The sequence below is a fragment of the Oreochromis aureus genome, linkage group 19 (assembly GCF_013358895.1).
Source record: "Oreochromis aureus strain Israel breed Guangdong linkage group 19, ZZ_aureus, whole genome shotgun sequence".
Classification (NCBI taxonomy): Eukaryota; Metazoa; Chordata; class Actinopteri; order Cichliformes; family Cichlidae; genus Oreochromis; species Oreochromis aureus.
Window position 1 is genome coordinate 18,745,320 of NC_052960.1, and position 19,302 is coordinate 18,764,621.

At 39.6% G+C, this 19,302-nt stretch overlaps 1 protein-coding gene across 1 annotated transcript; it reads left to right on the forward strand.

Annotated features, from left to right (window-relative positions):
- Positions 1–3,774: 3,774 nt before the first annotated feature.
- Positions 3,775–15,997, forward strand: ivd (isovaleryl-CoA dehydrogenase). The gene is made up of 12 exons (XM_031758269.2): positions 3,775–3,906; positions 4,681–4,770; positions 7,787–7,838; positions 8,000–8,169; positions 8,268–8,361; positions 12,092–12,222; positions 12,305–12,401; positions 12,506–12,599; positions 13,590–13,671; positions 13,801–13,905; positions 14,147–14,219; positions 15,024–15,997. The coding sequence occupies exons 1-12, from the start codon at positions 3,775–3,777 to the stop codon at positions 15,155–15,157; spliced, it is 1,254 nt and encodes a 417-aa protein (XP_031614129.1). The 3' UTR covers positions 15,158–15,997.
- Positions 15,998–19,302: the final 3,305 nt, after the last annotated feature.

A 19,302-nucleotide genomic window follows, 5' to 3' on the forward strand; every position in this document is an offset into this window, starting at 1 on the left:
AAATGTTTGACTGTGCATGAAAGTGGCTGCAATTCCTAAACAGTTATGTTAGTACTTTTATTGAAATGACTTAAGTTTTAAGGATTAAGGCTGAACTGCACTTCAGTCACTCCTACTGTGCTGGTGTTCAGAGGCACAACTATAACACAAATTGTGTCATTAAAACTTATGGAGATAAGTGTGAGAATGTTTGTCTATTGGTTTTGTTGGTTGGTTGTTTGCTTTCGGTAGCTGCGTAGTTTAGTGGTTTACACATATGCCTAACATGCGAAAGCTCCCTAGTTCAGTGCTGGATACAGTAGTCCTTTTGGGCTTGTTTCAAGAAGGACATCTGGAGTAAAACTCAAACATGTGGGGTTGTGGTGTCCCCCTGTGAGTAAGGGAGCAGCCAAAAGTTGCTGTTTTTGTTTTACTGAGTATTACTGTCTGACTACATTTGGTTTTATTTAAAAAGAAAAGAAAAACACTCAAATTATACTCTATTTTATAAATAATGAGCATGTTGGGGTTATTTTAAAATGAGACACAAATTATACTTGCGATGAGGCCTTCCTGCCATTTCCACCTTTTTCATTTTCCAAAGCCATCCATTGGTCAGGATTTGACCACTTGGCGGCTCAACTCTGGCCCCTGGGCCGTACGTTTGATATCCCAGTTTTAAATGTTCAGGGTTCACCTTTAATAATCCTACATACTGAAAGGTTGATGTAAGAAATTCTGAATTATGTTAACGAAAACTGTACTGTGCATTTTGTCTGCACTGCCTTCTGCTGTTGTGCAACATCTTCAGCCTCTGGGCCTTGGTGGTTCTGCTTCAGTCGATATACAGGCAGCCCTGATGTGGACCTCTTTACAACACCTCTATGCCACATCAGAGGCCACCTCCACTTTACTGTAGCCCTAGAAAAAGTTAATACTTTGATGGTCCCTGGGTATGGCTCTATGATCTTGTTGGATGAACCATAAGTGTGTGCTAGTCTGAAGGGGAAAGTCCTTGCTCATCATCGCATTGGAAGTTGATACATACCTCAGGACATGAGGTCAGGGGTTAAATTAGTGTTTTTGCTAAAGGTAAGGAGGGATTAAAGATACAGTTTGGAAAATCAGCTCATTCATGCACACACAAAAATCTTCATCACAAAAAACCTGCATGTGCTAAGTAATAAAATCTCAGTGTTTTACTCACATAAACAATGATTATAGTAGTTTACTTGCACTCATTGTCAAGGTGGTGTTGAGCTGATGTTGGTGTGCATTGTTAATGCCTTCTCTGCAGAGGACATGGGTTATCAGATGGAAGCATAAGCACACTACTGAGCAGAGAAAGTTTATGCTCATTTAAAGCTATTTTCAGCTGCTCCCTTCACCAGATGTCACCACAGCAGGTAGTTCCACATGTTTGATTTGGCAGATTTTCTTGCCAGATGCCCTTCCTGACACAGCCCCCAAGGAATTTGTGTCTCCTCCTGGGAGGGAACAGGAGTTCTTTTACTTATTAGGCAAATGAGTAAAACACTACATTATAGCAACAGAAGGCCATGGAGGCTATGCTAATGCTGAATAAAATAAATTAAAGTCCTTAATCTGTGTAGTTTGTTTGCTTGTTTGTTTTAAATTCTATCCACGTAATTCTGGAAAAGTAAGGCGAAACAGGCGGAATGGAACATTTGGGGACCCCAAGCAGATTAACCCAGAAATCTTTTATTTTTTATACTAAATTCTATCCAGCAGGCGGCGCTAATGTACCAAAAAGTCGGTTTGCGTAAAGCAAAAACAAAGAAGAAGAAAAACCAAGAAAGAATTCCAGTTATGCAAAGAAGAATTATTTTAATCATGTCAGTATTTACTGATGGATCTAAAAATGGAGGGAGTAGTCATGAGGGAGTGTGTGTATACTAGTTAATCTGCTGTTCTGTGGGATTCCTTGCTCATGTTTATAAAGTGCAGCCCTAAGCTGCACTTTATAAAGGTAATGAGGAAACTGTTGAAAAGTTTATGGTAAGTTGTTGGTAAGAAAGGCTGCGAATGATTTGTGGCAAAAGATATGGACACTTGAATCAAGAGGCGATACTGCTACAGCACACAGAAATCCAACAGAGTCATGACTTCAAATGGAAAATGCAGACAGGAAAAGGAAGACCTGAGAATACTGCGTTAAATCAAGACTTTATTTAACTGATAAATATAAATAACAGAGGATCTTAAATAAAGTAGTAAATCTGACACAAGAGGAGGATGGACATTGCAATGGATTTTGGGAATGCCGCAAGGACGTCTTCATAAAGATGAAGGAGTGGAAGCTTAATTCATGAGTGAAAGGGACACTCTTGAATTAAGTGACACCTGTGGTAGTGACACCTGCTCTGATGTGTAGTTTGGATACAGTGGCACTGACAAAAAGAGAAGGCAGCTGAAATGTTAATGTTTTCACTGGGAGTGACCGGTATCTCAGGATGGGGGGGGGGGTCATGTTCATAGCAATTCCAGAGGAATTTAATTTATTGAATAAAATGTTGTTATTTGGTGTCGCTGCATCATTGCAATATTGCATCGATGCAATATTGCCATGCAGAATATCACAATACTATGCTGTATTGAGTTTTCAAGATTAGAAATGACCAAATCAGGAGGATTCTCCCGAGTAGACAACAAAACTGACATCATAACAGTGGTCACTTGCAATGTCGAACATGGACTAACATTAATTTTTAGGACTTCAGTGTAGTATGGTTAAATGGTCCAACAATAAGAACAAAGGGGTTAGCTGGCCTACATCATCAGAGGGACAGCTCAAGCTGAGCAGTTTGGAGACAAAGTTAGAGAGGCAAGGCTGAGATGGTTTAGAAATGTGCAGAGGAGGAATAGTGGATATATTGGACAAAGGATGTTGAAGATGGAGCTGTCAGGCAGTCAGGAAAAGAGGAAGACCTCAGGGCAAGTTCATGGATGTAATGGAGGACATGGTGTAAAAGGAGGATGCAAGGGATAAGGTGAGATGGAAGTAGATGATCTGCTGTGGCGTATCCTAAAGGAAGCAGCTGGAAAGCAGAAGACAAAGGTGAGCAGATGATCCAAATATTATTATAATAGTATCGATACCAGTGGTGGTATTGGTATCAGATAGATATTATCATGACAGTACTGATACTTTGTTTCTGTTCTCTAAGTTCGGCATGTAGCACACTGAACTGTGTGAAATTAATTATTTTCTGGAAATAAAAATATAAAAACCTGCCCAAAGTGCATTAGAGATAGGCACATTTAAATTCCAGTCCTCAAAAAAAAAAAAAAAAAAAAAAAAAAATACATGAAAAGCTGAAAGGTGCGTTTTTTGTGTTAACTAATTATTGTGAAAAGTAAAAATCACAGTCATTTAGTGCCCATTAAATTTGCAAATTAATGATGATTCATTTCAGAAATTGTGAGCGTCCTACAGTTTGTAAGTTACAGGTGTCGATATGATGGTCCTGTATTTACTGGATATCTGATCGATACCAAAATTTTCAGTATCGCACTAGGAGAAGACGAAGTGGAATATATGATGTGGTTTTATTTTTCACCGGTACAGGGGGCGGCGGGGTACTTAACCGCACTGCTGTGCCTGCGCGACCCTTCAGGGAAGAAGAAAGACAGCGTGGACTACATTTGTAGGACTAGGAAATATTGGCGGAGTGAGACCTCTTCCGTTTTATCTGCTACAAGACAGCCAGCCAGGTGACCTCAGACATTCATCCGTGGTCTAAACTTCATCCCTGTTATTCTGCAACTAGCACCATGTTTGCTGTCAGAAACGCACTTCGCCTCAGCTCCAGGTTATCCATCCCTGCGGTGACAAGAAGAGGCTGTGCCGGAGCTGCCATCCCCGTGGACGACGTAGTGAACGGACTCACAGACGAGCAGATACAGGTTAGCCACACTAGCTAGCTAATGCTAGCAAAACAAAGTGCACACTTGTGTCTGTGCGTGTCAACCGCAGGCATTAAAACAATCACATTATCTCAGAGACCAACATTTTTAGTGTGTTGTATAGTTTAATAAAATAGGGCAATAAAAGAAGACAGTTTTGCGCGGACACCGTCCACCATTACGTGATGACATAACATTAGCTAACAGCTACAAATTACATGACAAAATCAAAAGCTACCAACTAATACTCGATTCATTTAACTAATTAGAAAAGGGTCGATTTAAGTAACTTTACTAGTAACATTGTTAAACAATTTTATTAATTTTTCACGTATGACTTTACAGAGTAGCTTGTAGTAATGAATGGTTGTAATGGAGTGACTGATGCCGACATTGGTTTACAGTCGATATTAAATCAGATCAAAGGTGACTGCAGGTCGGGCATATTTTTACGCAAAGTGAAGGAGACTGGACCCAGCGCAGCAAGGAGAGCAGGGGGTGGGTGGGGTTTATATACAGGATTTGATTGGATGGAAGGAGTTGTCTCAGATCCCAGGCCTTTTATAAAGTTAAATATACATGCAATGCCAGTTAAAACATTTCAGTATGATTGGGCAAACAACACGTCCACCTGTAAATCAAACAACACACTTACCTCCATCGCCAGGCAGGTGAAAAGCTTTCCTAAGTCGTCACTCTATGATCTTCATCCTCCCAGCAGAGTAATTACAGGTATGGTTTTTGCTAAGTAATTGTTTTACGTCCTTTCCACAGCTGAGGCAAACAGTTCGCAAATTCTTTGTAGAAAAACTTGCACCTCATGCCGACGAGATCGATAAGAAGAACGAGTTCCCAGGAATGCGGGTGAGTTGAAATGCACAAGTGACAAAATTCAGAAAGTTGTAGCTGTTGTACCAAGTAGTAATAGAACTTGGGGACAGTACTTCTAGGTGGTAAAAGAAAACAACACACTGTTGATACATCTGTTGACATTCTTTACTTGCTTTATCCTGCACCACCAGTTCTGAGTATCGTGAGCAATCCAGTGAGCTCAGCTGACTTTTCTAAATTAATCAGCTTTTTTTTTTTTTGCTTTTGAGCTTTAAAAAAAGCACTTTTTTATCTAATCATATCAGAAATGTGGTGGTCAAAAGCTTACTGTACTTTTAATGATTTCTTTAAGCTGTTCTTTTTCCAGGGTGGAGCGATTGTACAGCATACGTCTTTAATAACTTTAAAAAACAAGAATTTGGCTCACAAGTTTGAATTTATTTTGGATTTTCTCTAAAGCGCACAGGCTCAAAAGTATATGTATAGGCTCAAATATATACATAAACCACCGCTAAAACTTGGTTGAATGTCCCTTAGCAGGTAACACTTTACCTAGTTGCTAGAGCTGGGCGATAGAATGATAACGATATTGCGAAATAACTTTTTCTCGATAGAAAAATGAAACTATTGCGATAGACCTCATCTCTCTCTCTTCCTCTCTTAAAAAAAAGAAAAGAAAAGAGAACAGCCAATCCAAATTAAGTAGCGCAGAGCCGAACCAATCACAGCCACGTGACTTGTTACGTACAGCACAAGTGCCAAGCCGCACATGTGTATTTGTTTGGGAAGCAGCCAGCCGCCGTGCCGGCCGGGTAATGGAGGAAATGAGTGTGCCGACTAGAGAAAAATCAACCGAGAGCTTGGGTGACCAGGTTACCGAAGAGAACACAGATGACGGTTCCGATGCCGGAGAGATTGTCGAAAGGAAGGGCCAGAGAAGTTCCGTAGTGTGGAGGTATTTCGGCTATTTGAAGTCTGACAAAAAACAGAGTAGCACGCACTGTAAACTGTGCCGAAAGCATGTTCCCACAAAGTCTGGAAATACAACAAACCTTTTTTATCACCTTTTTTATCAGCAGTGCCACCCACTAGAGCACGCTCAATCTCTGACTGAAAGCGCTAATTCGTCATCGAAAACAACCAGGGGAATCCCTGCGAAGCAGCAACAGTCAATTGAGTCGGCTTTCCCCAGCGTCTTACCATATGACAAAAAAGCTAAGAGACATAGCGACATAACGAATGCCATAGCCTACTGTCTTGCTAAAGACATGCTATCAATAAACACGGTCGAAAATGAAGGATTAATAATGAATTAATGAAGGAGTAATATTGTGACTTTCCACAGGGCCGCTTTAAAGCCTGAAGCAGTGGATAGACTTGTCTTCCTGTCCCGCAACCTGTAGGCTTTTGTCAGACTAAAGTTTTATATATATATTTAGTTGCACCTTGGATGTGCACCTAGGATTTAAAGAATGTTCTGTTAGCATGTTTATTTTAAAACTGTTTGAAAAGCTAAGCTATACAACCAGGACAGATTAAGAATTTCCTTTTAGTTCTCAGTTTATTTGATATTGACAAAAGTTAGTCAATTTTGTCTGTTCTTCTGTAAAACAAACTAAGATTTATTTTTAGAATTAATATTTTGTTTCTAAGTGGAATTGACAATTTAGTGGTCTGTTTTGTTTGTTTTATTTTGAAACTTAAACGCTTTAGCGGCTGCCTTTTGTGTAGTTTGCAATATTTGCCTTTATTTATCTGAAACTTTAGTCTCATGTTCCTTAAGTACATCTACCCTGTTGAACTTATTATGGGAAATAAATATTTAAATCAAAACAAGCTGCTGATTATTTCACATTTTACTTGTGAGCAACAGCACATTTGAATCTTACAAATATAGTTATTTGGCTTATATCGTGATATATATCGTTATCGCCTGAAATGAAAACAACATATCGTGATATGAAAAAATCTTATATCGCCCAGCTCTACTAGATGCTTTTAGTAGCCATCAATAAGCTTCTGGTATAAATCCTGACTGGGTATTTGACAACTCTTTTTAGCGTTCGGGTTAATTTAACCAGTTTTAATGTGTGTTTGGGATCACTGTCCTTTTGGAACACTCACTTGTGTCCAAGTTTCAGTTGTTTATCTGTTGATTTGAGGTTGAAGTTGAAGAGGTAGAAGTTTGGAGGTAGTCCTCCTCCTCCATTATTCTGTCCAGTTTGTGAAATACACCAGTACCCCCTGGCAGCAAAAAAGCCACATGCCATGATGCTACCACCACCAGGCTTGAAATTTGGTACAGTATTCTTAGGTTCGAAAGCCCCACCTTTACTTATCCAAACTTCTTTTTATTGTGGCCAAATGGCTCAATCTTCGTCTCATCTGACCATCAAACATTTCTCTAGAAGAAAATGTTTGTCCATGTCTCGTCCATGTGAGCAGCTGCAAATTTCGGTCAAGCTTGAAGGTGTTGACTTTGGAGCAGGGGCTTCTTTTCAGGCGACTCCAGTTCAGGCTTGAGCCTTGGTGGTTTCTGGGTTGTTCCTGAACCTCCTAACCAGTTTCCTCCCATCTTGGGAGACAGTTTGGGTCTTCTTCCAGAACTTGGCAAAGTTGTGACACATCCAATTAACTTGTACTAGCACACAACAGTGTGATCTGATGAATCTGCAGTTACTCAGAACAAGTCATTTCTGAGCATTGGTCAAGCCACTGAGTGCTGAGTCAAACAAATCCTCTTTGTGCTGCCGCAGGAAAACAACCACTTGTATTTTTTTAAGTCACTAAAGATGCTGTACAAGCATTCCATACTGGAAAAAGAGCAGTTCATAGAAATCATTAAAAGCCCAAATTTGTCTTGACGTTCATGCCCATGATGACTGTATGTAAACGTCTGACCACAGCTGCATGACACCATTATATGTATATATAGCCAATATCAGCTGTTAGTATTGGTTGAGCTCTAGTAGATATGCATGTTCAACTGTACCTCCGTAGAAGAGCTGTGCATTGTTTCCACTAACTTTCTGCTTTCCCTCTTAATCAGGGTTTTTGGAAAGAAATGGGGACGATGGGACTTCTTGGCATCACTGCTCCAGGTGTGACAGCTGTGATTTCTATGTAGCAGGCAGTTCATACAGTTACAGTTATTTCTAACACATATTTTCTGGTACATGTCAAGGCATAAACTGAAGGTTTCTATTTTTTTAGCTGTTATTAGGCGAGTTTACACTCAGCTCACACTGTATATTCCTTTCAGTGGAATGTGGAGGCACAGGATTGGGCTACCTAGATCACATAATTGTGATGGAGGAGCTGTCACGAGTGTCAGCAGCCGTCGCTCTCAGTTATGGCGCCCACTCTAACCTTTGTGTTAACCAGCTGGTACGCCACGCCAATGAAAAGCAGAAGGAGAAGTATATGACAAAGGTCAGGATCGAACATTTCACGTTTAAATATTATCGAAAAACACTGAACGTAATGAGCTTGTTTAATTATTTCATTAATCTTGTTACTTCCTTTGCCAGTTACTGACAGGAGAACATGTTGGAGCCCTGGCAATGAGTGAGCCCAATGCTGGCTCTGATGTTGTGTCAATGAAACTCAGAGCAAAGAAAGAAGGTAAGACGCCCAAACTGTGACTCACTTCTCTGTGGTAATGATAAATGTTCAGCTTAATTATACATCCAGTATGTGGTGCACATAAATACGATCTGCTTTTATTAGCTTTCTTGGTCTTACAGATCTGTTCGGTTGTTTGTACTCTTGTTCTGCTTTGCCAGTGTCACGTAGCTTTATTTGTGTGTTTATTGAGTGTTATTAATATCAAGGACTTTACAAGAAGAAGGATTAATTATTCTATTTTTTTTTTCACCTCAAAATCATTAAAATATGCATGCAATTTTACGTAAGAACATCTTTTGAAAGCTATTGTCATGATATGTTAACAGATACAGTTAAGCCCAAAATTATTCATACCCCTGGCAAATTTTGACTTAAAGTTACTTTTATTCAACTAGCAAGTTATTTTTTGACTGGAAATGACACAGGCGTCTCACAAAAGATAATAAGATGATGTACAAGACGCATCATTGTGGAAAAAAAATATTTCTCAGCTTTTATTTACATTTGAGCAAAAAGTATCATGTCCAGAATTATTCATACCTTTTACAAACTGTCACAGTCTCTGGGAAAATCCAAAGTTCCATACCATTCCAAATAGTCAAAGCTGTTCTAAAGCATCCTAATTACCCTGATTAATTGGAAATAGCTGTTTTGATCAACTCAACAGGTGAAAAACAGCAGCTCTCTGCAGTGGTTTGTGGACAGTCATGGCTAAGACAAAGGAACTCAGTGAGGACCTGCAGCTGCGCATTGTGGCTGCTCACAAGTGAGGAATGGGCTACAAGGCCATATCCAAATGTTTTCAAGTTCCAGTGGCCACAGTGCAAAGTATTATTAAAAATACAAGATGTTCCGCACTGTGGAAAATCTCAGAGGACGTTGTCGGAAGCCAAAAGTGAAACCTGTGCTGGCCAGGAGAATAGTGAGAGAGGTGAAAAAGAATCCAAGGATCACCACCAAGGCCATTCTGGTGAATCTGGGCTCTGCTGGTGGCAATGTCTCAAGGCAGACAGTCCAACGGACACTGTTGGAGTTCCACGGATGCAGACCAAGGAAAACGCCACTTCTCCAGGCACTTCTAAGGCATGCAAAAGCTCATTTGGCCTTTGCGAATGCTCATCTGGACAAAGAAGAAGGTTTCTGGTCTTCAGTGTTATGGTCAGATGAAACAAAATTGAATTATTTGGTCACAATGATGTTGGCATCATTGTGATCATTTGGCATAAAATGGAGAAGCCTTCAACCCAAAGAACACCATCCCCACTGTCAAACATGGTGGTGGGAACCTAATGCTTTGGGGGTGTTTTTAGCCAATGGACCATGGAACCTAATCACAGTAAACAGCACCATGAAAAAAGAGCAATACATGAAGATTCTCAACAACAACATCAGGCAGTCTGCAGAAAACTTGGCCTTGGGAACCAGTGGACATTTTAGCACGACAATAACCCAAAACATACAGCAAACGTGGTGAAGAAATGGTTAGCAGACAACAACATTAACGTTTTGCAGTGGCCTAGCCAGAGTCCTGACTTGAATCCAATTGAGAATCTGTGGAGGGAGCTAAAGATCAGGGTGATGGCAAGAAGACCCTCCAACCTGAAAGATTTGGAGCTCATTGCTAAAGATGAATGGGCAAAAATGCCTGTGGAGACATGCAAAAGCTGGTCTGCAATTATAGGAAGCGTTTGATTGCTGTAATAGCCAATAAAGGCTTTTTTCTATTGATTATTGAGAAGGGTATGAATAATTCTGGACATGATACTTTTTGCTAAAATATAAATAAAACCTGAGAAATATTTTTTTCCACAATGATGCCTCTTGTACATCGTCTTATTATCTTTGGGGAGACACCTGTGTCATTTCTGCTCAAAAAAGAACTTGCATATTGAACAAAAGTAACTTTAAGTCAATATTTGGCAGGGGTATGAATAATTATGGGCTTAACTGTATGTGTTGGTCACTCGCTTGATGAGGGGAAAAAAGAGTTTTGAGGGCTTTATTAGCTCAGGGTTTGACAGAAATGCTATTGGCATTTACGGCACTGAAAATGTACAAATGAGTCAGACTCAGCAAGGTGTCGTGTGTGTGCTGCATGGCCAGATTGTGAGTATGAGCTGCTTATAGAAGCATAAAATCTGACTGTGTTGTTTATCTGAAAACATTATTTTGATAGTTAATAAGATGTGACAGCAGCAAAAAAGTCAGGCTTTTTTAAAATGGAGTTTGTGAGGTTATAGACTGTATTATGTAAGTATTGAAGTTAACAGCTTTTTTTTGACATATGTCATAAACAAGCTATGAATAGAACTATTTGAGCTGCTGTTTTCGCAGCCTGGTTAGCACCATCAGCTCACAGGAAGACAGTTTTGTACCTGCATCAGATTTCTACCTGGTACTTCCTGCCACAGTGATTGTTAGTTTAGCTGCTGATTCTAAACTGGCTTTAGGCGTATGTGTGGTTCAGTTTCACTGATTCAGCCTCGTGATGGAGTGATAACCTGTACAGGTTGCACCCCACTGCTTGCTCAGTGACTGCTGGGGTGGGTTCAAGCTGTGGTGAAGAACATGGATGAATTACTTTTGCTGCCTGGTACGACATTCAGGGATGGGGGAATTTCACTGCTGTGATGCAAAGTTCTCACATGTCCTTGATAAGTTTGTCTCCTTGCAGTGGACGCAGGCAGTTTTCTTTTCTTTTTTTTTCTTTTTACAACACATGTTGCGTAGATCATAGACTGTATATAAAAGATGAACATAGCCACCATGACGTCACCAATCGGTGAAGTGATGAGGGAGTGGTGGATCTGATCAAGACCCTGAGGGAAACGTGCACACTAACCCTCATCCTAAAGCATACCCTGTGTTATCTTCCTTCTGGACACAATTGGGGAAGATTATTTCTAAAATATACCATGCTTTTTTTTCATTAAGACTTGAAACTACAAACTAAGGGCATAAACTCATTATAAAATATTGATAATGAAGTCATAGATCAAGGGAGCCGAAGCACTGTACTCCGATGGGCCTCTGTACAGTCAAAGTCGCTGTCCGTTTCCCATTTGAAATAATGCAGGTTTGAGGCACTTCACTTTTCAAACTCAAATGCCATGTCCATCTTTTATATACAGTCTATTGTGTATATTTGGCTGAATGATGAGCAATTTTCACTTCAAACTTCAAAATAAATAGAAATACTAGAAATTGTGCGCATAAAAGTTTTAGGACTGTCCATGAAGAGCTTGGCATGAGCCAAAGGCATCAACGAGACAAAAATGCCAAGCACCTATACTGCCCAAGGCCAGTGAAAACAAATGCAAATATATACAAACATGAATTCCAACAGGAAAATGTGATGCCTTAACAGCAAAAAGATGTGAAGAGACAGATAGTATCTACTGACAGGCCTAAGAGAACCAAAATAGTATCAGTGCCTTTTTGTTTAGTTTTTTTTAATGACAATATCAAATGTCAAATCCTCAAAATTACCAGCTGCACAGCTCTCTAGTGCTTCCACACATGCACCACAAGGTGAATGAGTGAGACATATCATTGCCATGAGGTTTGGAGGCAGCATTCATGCTTTGTAAGTTCTGCCTTTGAAGCTGTGGGTGATTGTCAGCATTTTGACAAAGCCCAGAGAGAATGTTTAAGTTGTTGGAAAATGCAGTGCCCTGAAATTGTTATATTACAAAGTAACTACTATATGAACATAATCTTTTCACAGGAGACTATTACGTTCTGAATGGAAACAAGTTCTGGATCACGAATGGCCCAGATGCCGATGTGCTTATTGTGTATGCCAAAACGGATCCCGAGGCCTATCAAAAAGGCATCACAGCTTTCATTGTCGAAAAGGTAAATTCAGTAAAAGAAGGTGTACTAATAATAAACAAGTGTCTTTATTTGTGCGTTCATATATACCTTTGTCTTTGTGTAGGGAACGCCTGGATTCTCGACTGCACAGAAGCTCGACAAACTCGGCATGAGAGGATCAAACACCTGTGAGCTCATCTTTGAAGACTGCAAAATCCCAGGTGTGTCTCACTATGCATTGTTTCTTTATGTCATCCTAATGCAAACTGATTGTCTTTTATCAGCGTGGAATTTATTTTGTTTTCTTTTCTCCTGTCTTTTATAGCGGAGAACATCCTGGGTCCATTAAACAAAGGCGTGTATGTGATGATGAGCGGCTTAGATCTGGAGCGACTGGTACTTGCATCTGGACCTATAGGGTAAGGTCACCAGAAGAGGTTGGCGGGTTGGTTTACACTGATGTCAAGTTATATCTAATCACATATACATGTTGATTTAATTAGGAATGACCAAGTATTTTAGTGCATAAATACTGTATCCAGTGATTCTGTGAGTGTGTGCTTCAGCTCTGAAAGTTACTGGGCTTGGTGTGCGAGAAGTTGGTTTATGTGTTGTTCATTAGCATGCTGAGCCTGGACTGATATAGCCGTTTTCCACTATTACCTGCTCAGGTTGGCTCCACTTGGTTTTTAGGGCTTTCCATTAAGAGGTAGTACCTTTTTAGTACCCACTTGGCTGAGATTTCAAGCAATCTGAGGCAATCCAAAAATGTGACTTCAACAAACTGCATGCCACCGATTGGCTAGTCAGTGGCAACACTTGATGAGGAATGAGAGCGTCTCCGTCATGAAAATCAAACCTGCCATTTTTAAAGCCCAGTAAAAAGGGAAATGGCTGCACAAAAAAACAACACTGTGGCCCGCGAGTCGGACGAAAAGCTATACACCGAGCAGCAGGTATATACCGCTGCCTCAACGCCCTCCTTTGTTGTGGTGTTCATGTCGCATACATATGACGTCACGGGACTTTTGCCCGCGTTGGTATAACGACTCCATGCACATTAGGTGTTTGCCCATGCTGACTTTGATGTGTTATTTTGTGCTTTTTCAAAGCGGAAATTTCACGTCTCTGTATAGTGGTTAATTTAACTTCATTTGAGTGGCTAATGCAGGAACTCCTTTTATATCATGGGCCACATACAGCTCACCTTAATCTTAAGTGGGCCAGACCAGTGAAACTACATGATAAATGTGTACAATTACAGAAAAGTTCTGGTAGTTCATTGCCCAGACTGTCCTGTAATTTAAATTTAATTAAACATATTTAACATATATTTTTTGAATGTTGTCCTATAACCTTACAGATGTGACACATTTCATTTAATGTAACATCCTCATATTGTTTTTCAGCATCATGCAGGCGGTTCTGGATGCAGCTATTCCCTATCTGCATGTCCGAGAGGCTTTCGGACAGAAGATCGGACACTTTCAGGTTTTGCCTTCATTTTTCACTTTCCTCAGAGAATAAAAATTCAAATATTTTGACGGCCATTGTGTTAAATGATTTGTTTAATTTACGTTTACTCGAGTCAGACTGACCTGATGTTCATCTATTTGACAGCTGATGCAAGGGAAGATGGCTGACATGTACACCAGGCTGAGCGCCTGTCGGCAGTATTTGTACAGTGTTGCACGTGCTTGTGACAAAGGACACTTCAGCGCAAAGGTGAGAAGATTTGTAATCACGTCTGCTTCTGCAGCACTCAGTCAGTCACTTTAGCCAAGAAGTTTCCTTCATTCATATCCTTTATAATGGCCCCTTTTAAGCATTAAATGAGCATTTTATAAAAAATGTTGTAATATATAAAGGTTCTCACTTTCAAGTCTGCATCCAGTTAATCGTTCTTTTCTTTTCGTAGAGACTTTCTTTTCTAACTCAGCGACTGTGATGCTTTGTGTGTTTGCAGGATTGTGCTGGAGTGATCCTGTATTGTGCTGAGAATGCCACTCAGGTTGCTTTGGATGGGATTCAATGTTTGGGTGAGTGCCAAGAACCAGAGCTGAAATGAAATGAAAGCAGATTCTTAAACTGAGGAAATTGTCATGATTTAATCAATGTACAAACATCATATTTCAGGTTACAACCAACACACAGCTGTTAGGAAGGTCTAGTTAACAGAAAGAAAGTTCATAGTAAAATGAGGGATTTTCCCCTAAAGCCAGTTTCCACACGTAGACTATAGCTGAGCTTTTCTCAGCTTCACCCAGCAAAACTGCACAAAACAACACAGATGTCTGTAGCAGTCGGATTATTCATTAAATGAGTGTAACCTTGTTAGTTTACTTGAAAAAGAGTCGAGTGTAGGTCACATGTGTGGCTTCTTGCAAATTATTTGCAGACCCTGTTAAACCAACTGGAGGATTTCTAGTACTGAGAATGTGCCTGAAACACATATTTTTCCTGTTGTGAGAGGGCAGCACTGTGATCATGTCCCAGCTTAGTTCTCCTGACAATTTGTGGAGTTCATGTGTAAAAACTTCTTACTAATTAGTTGATGTGATAACCCCTTATCCATTACGCTGATTCTTTCCTAATAAACAGCAACAACAGTCTGACTTGTTTTAATCCGTTCTGCTCTGACAGCCACTGGCTGCTGTAGCTGACGTAGATCTGTAGAACGTATTTGCTCAGGTTCCTATATGAAGTCACTTTTTCACTCATTTTGTTTTGGAGACATAGATATCTGATATTTCAACATGGTTTTTGTTGATTAACGGATGGCCAGCCTTAAGCTCTGTTACTACTCGGTAACTTTGCACTAACATCTGTATGTCCGTCGTCAGGTGGCAATGGCTACATCAATGACTACCCACTGGGGCGATTTCTGCGTGATGCAAAGCTGTATGAAATTGGTGCCGGGACAAGTGAAGTTCGCAGACTCATCATTGGACGAGCCTTCAACTCCTTGTTCAAATAAAGCTGAGAGGGTGATCACTAAAAGACTGTGAGTGGTTTGCTGTGGATGAACAAAGTTATTCACACACAAGGCCTTACTGTACAAACTGTACAAAAGAACTTGTCACCAAGGATTTTGATTAGTTTCAGTCAAAACAGATCATTATGAAATTGTGATATTAGAACTTGACATAATGCAAAGCAATTTAACTATTAAGTGGCCTTGATGTGACTTTTTTTAGCTACAGTACGAAAATGTTCGTATTCTCCAACCAGGGAGCAAGAAGTTGCTGTGAAATCTGTTGATAAAGGCCCAATCATTTTGGTGATTGGTCACTGAAATGTGTATTCCTTGCGTGGTTGCTGGAGGTTACTGGCAGTCGCTGGCTTAAATTGGTCACAGAGAGGTATACACTAAAAACCCTTCAGCTAACATGTTTCAAATTGTGCGACTTTTACACTCACTGGCTGCACTGAAGAACCGTGTATCATATAGGGGCTCAGTGTTACCTCACTTATTATCACTACAGTTTAAAAAACAAGTCTGATGACGTTGCTGCCATCATTGTCTGAATTTTCTTGATTTGTAAGTGTGAAATCTAACTGTAGTTCAAATCTTCAGAAATGTCATGATTTCAAAGCAAACTGAAATATGTGAAAAGGGCAAATGTCTGTGAGCGCTCTGCTAGCATTAGAATCCATATTTGTTTGTTTTGGGAGTCGATGTCACTGTTTGTATACAATAAAAATCAGTCTGTAGAAATCTCTCAGATTTGTCTTCCTTTCTGCAAAGAATTATGTAGTTGTACATTGTGAACATGTATGAAATGAAATCTTATAAAATAAAAATTGTAATTTTCTATTTATGTCTGTGTTTATTGCACGCATTTGTGAATTGTAATCCACGTTCCATGAACTTTTTTTCGCCTTGCGTTTTGCACTGATTGAGAATTACAGCTGCTGTGAATTATGAGATTAGTCAGGTTTATATGGGTGGGAGAAATATTGCAGGGAAAATAAATCTGGTGTCGAGCTCCATACCTCAATCCATGAAGCCTGGATAAATTGGGTTTAATTCCATTTTATTTCAATTTTTGGGAGAATTATTGTGATATATCTCCTGTGACACTGGAACAGCATCCTGTCTGTAAAATGCGAGACCTCCAGTTTGCACTGCATAACCTATGATGTGTGTTAAACTCAAGCCCCTGTCCTACATGTTAGAATTGCATTAAAACAACCGAGATGAATATTGGGTAAGGTTTAGGGATGATTTACATGTCACTGTAAATCATCCCTAAATTAAAATATAAGTTATAAAAGTCAAATTGATAATCCAGGCTATCAAATGTTAAACTATGAGGACAACATGTTAGCACAGTTTTGCATTTTTTACATTTTAATAGTTTGAGGTGGAGCTCGTTTATTACAGCCTATTATATCTGAACACATCATGAGGTACTCCTGACAGTCACCTCTAAACTACACTTTGTTGAAGTAAAATGTGTAATTATACCTCTGAACTTTAGAAGCATATAAAACAGCAATAAAAAAAAATTACCCTCTTATTTCCGGGTCATCTTACTAAATCTTTAATGATTTCTCCATCATCCCTGTGGCTTTCCAATCCCTCTCAGTAACTTGTGGCTGAAACTTCTCCATCACCTGTTAACATGATATCATATCTACTGCGTATGACTCAGGTTGACTAATGTGCAGAAGATGATGAGGTTGGATTTATTTCTGTGAACTAGAGGAGCATTTGTGCATTGGTTGTATCTTGCAATAAAAAAGAGGTCTGGTAAAAGCATGTTTCTATAGTTCCTCTGTATCCACTGAACACAGGGAAAAGCCAAAGAGGAGTCAGTAGCAATAGATAGATAGATATACATATTTGGACCTGCTGTAGCTTTCAAAACTTTCTTAATTCCTCAAGGATCTCTCACACTCCATACTGATAGTGAGTTCTGACCATCTGAATATCACAGCAGAAATAAAGTACATGTGGTCTTGAGCTACCCCTCATTGCCTTGTAATTCTGTAGAAAATGGGAAATATGAGACTTAATGGAAACATAAATGGAAATACAGTATTTATGGGAAAAATCACTTGTACAATAGAGGCCATTTCTGACAAGACTAGAAAATTAGATGCTTCAGCTCATGGGTTGGATGCATCTCTCAGGTCCTGTGCCTTTTTAATACTATATAAGCACCAATGATGCATTTTTATGACAGGTTGTTGCTAATAACGTGGCTAAAGCAGGGGTGTCCAACTCCAGGCCTCAAGGGCCGGGAACGTCAAGACAAGTTGAGGAGGTGATTTAGCCATTTAAATTAGCTGTGTTGGATCAAGGACACATCTAAAGCCTGCAGGACACCAGCCCTTGAGGCCTGAGTTGGACACCCCTGGCCTAAAGATACAATTTAAAATTGATTCTTTCCCAAGTTGTCATCTGTCTGTAAACGCGACATTTTTTTTATGCTTAAGTGAGTCATAGTTATAGTAGATCAAAAGCATTCCCCTGAAAATGGTCAGGTACAAGGACTGGACTGAAAATGAGTGAAAGCAGCCAATGTCCGAGGAAAAACATTAAAAGATCTTCAGAAAACCTGGAGAACTATTGCTCCAGACATTTTGCGTCAAGACTTTTGTACAGTACTGCACTCGGACCAGCCCATCTGGCACCAACAACAATGCCAAAGTCCCTTAAACTACGTTTCTTCCTAGTTCGGATGCTTGGTTTGTAATTTCATAGTTTTCAGTTAAATAATTCTGCAACTGAGGCGCCAACACTGGGGACTGTTTGTTTATTCCTAGGAGAACAAGCTAAATTTATAGTCGAAACCACATACTAAACCATTTGAGGAAAAAAATGCTAAATTCAATCCACAAAGCTAGAAACATTGGCAGTTAAATAGTTACGCTCATTAGTATCAAGCAGGATATAAATTCACACATTCGCCATGTGTATCTGTCTACACTGTTGAAGTCAGTTCTGTCTCCATCCACTCCAATAACTTTGATACTGGGCTAGTAAGTCAGGCAAAAGATAAAAGATTTTTAGGAAATGTTTGATACTTTGATGTAGCAGGTTGACCACATCCCCTTCAAATGAGGTCAGAACTGTCACACTTCCGTGCTGCTTTCGTGTGAATGGGCCAAGTTTTCAGTGTGGCGACATGATAAATCACCTCTGACACGAGGTTGTTGTTGAGGGACTAGGGATGCTTGAACATCTATGACACCTAGCGCACACCTCATTCGTGGTAATACATTTCATATTTCATGTAGTTGTTGCAAAACGTCTCCATGGTGCTAGCTGGAAGGATTCCAGCAAAGTAGCACTTTAAACGCAACAGGAAGTCCACAATTTTGAATTTCAAATGTTTTTTTGTCTTCAGTTATTTTTGCAGTTTTCAGCCATTGTACTTTAAGTCACCCAAAAACATGTATTGGATTTTTTTTAACCAGAACTGTTCTTCATAATGCTAAATTATGAGGCATTTTCTGATAAAGAGCACATCTGTGGGAGCACATGAGTTGTTTCGCTATGGCACACAAAGTTGTTATAACTCAAACAGCTCAAAGTATTCATGTCTGCAGACATTTACATGCTAGATTTGAGTGGGAAGTCAGCTTTGTGCATTCTAACCATGATATACTACATCAACATGGTGTTTCATTTACAGGTGTTCTCTAACCACATAGTTAGTGCAGGAATTTACACGTTAACTCTGTGTACATCAGTCAGTAACAGTCGAGGCCTTAGGAAATCCACGTCTGTACAAAACACAGTGCCCTCAACCAAACAGGAAATCCGTGATTTTCCACTTTACAGATTTCATCATTTTCAGGCTTTCTATCTTAATGACATCCTCCATATTTGGTCCGTTTAGTTTAAAGACCTCGGGGAAGCTAAATTGCGAGTTTCTGAGTTTTCATTGAAAGGCGTGTCGGTGGCACTGTGGTGAATTATGGTGTTTTGTCATGAAACCTTAACGTGTAATTAAGCAGACATGTAGCATGGAATTAAAACTTCTAGCATGAGGCCACACTCAGAAAAACAAAACAAAAAAAGATCCCTGACCCTCAGTAAACACGAAGCAATATTTTGAAAAATGCGATTGAAATATGAAATAAAATGAAAGATTTATTTTTTCAAAT

Excerpts from the sequence above, each read along its gene's own strand:
- ivd (XM_031758269.2), top strand. The coding sequence starts at position 3,775 with ATGTTTGCTGTCAGAAACGCACTTCGCCTCAGCTCCAGGTTATCCATC. Across the intron at positions 8,170-8,267 it reads AGGAGAAGTATATGACAAAG|TTACTGACAGGAGAACATGT; the intron begins GTCAGGATCGAA and ends TTCCTTTGCCAG. Across the intron at positions 8,362-12,091 it reads ACTCAGAGCAAAGAAAGAAG|GAGACTATTACGTTCTGAAT; the intron begins GTAAGACGCCCA and ends ATCTTTTCACAG.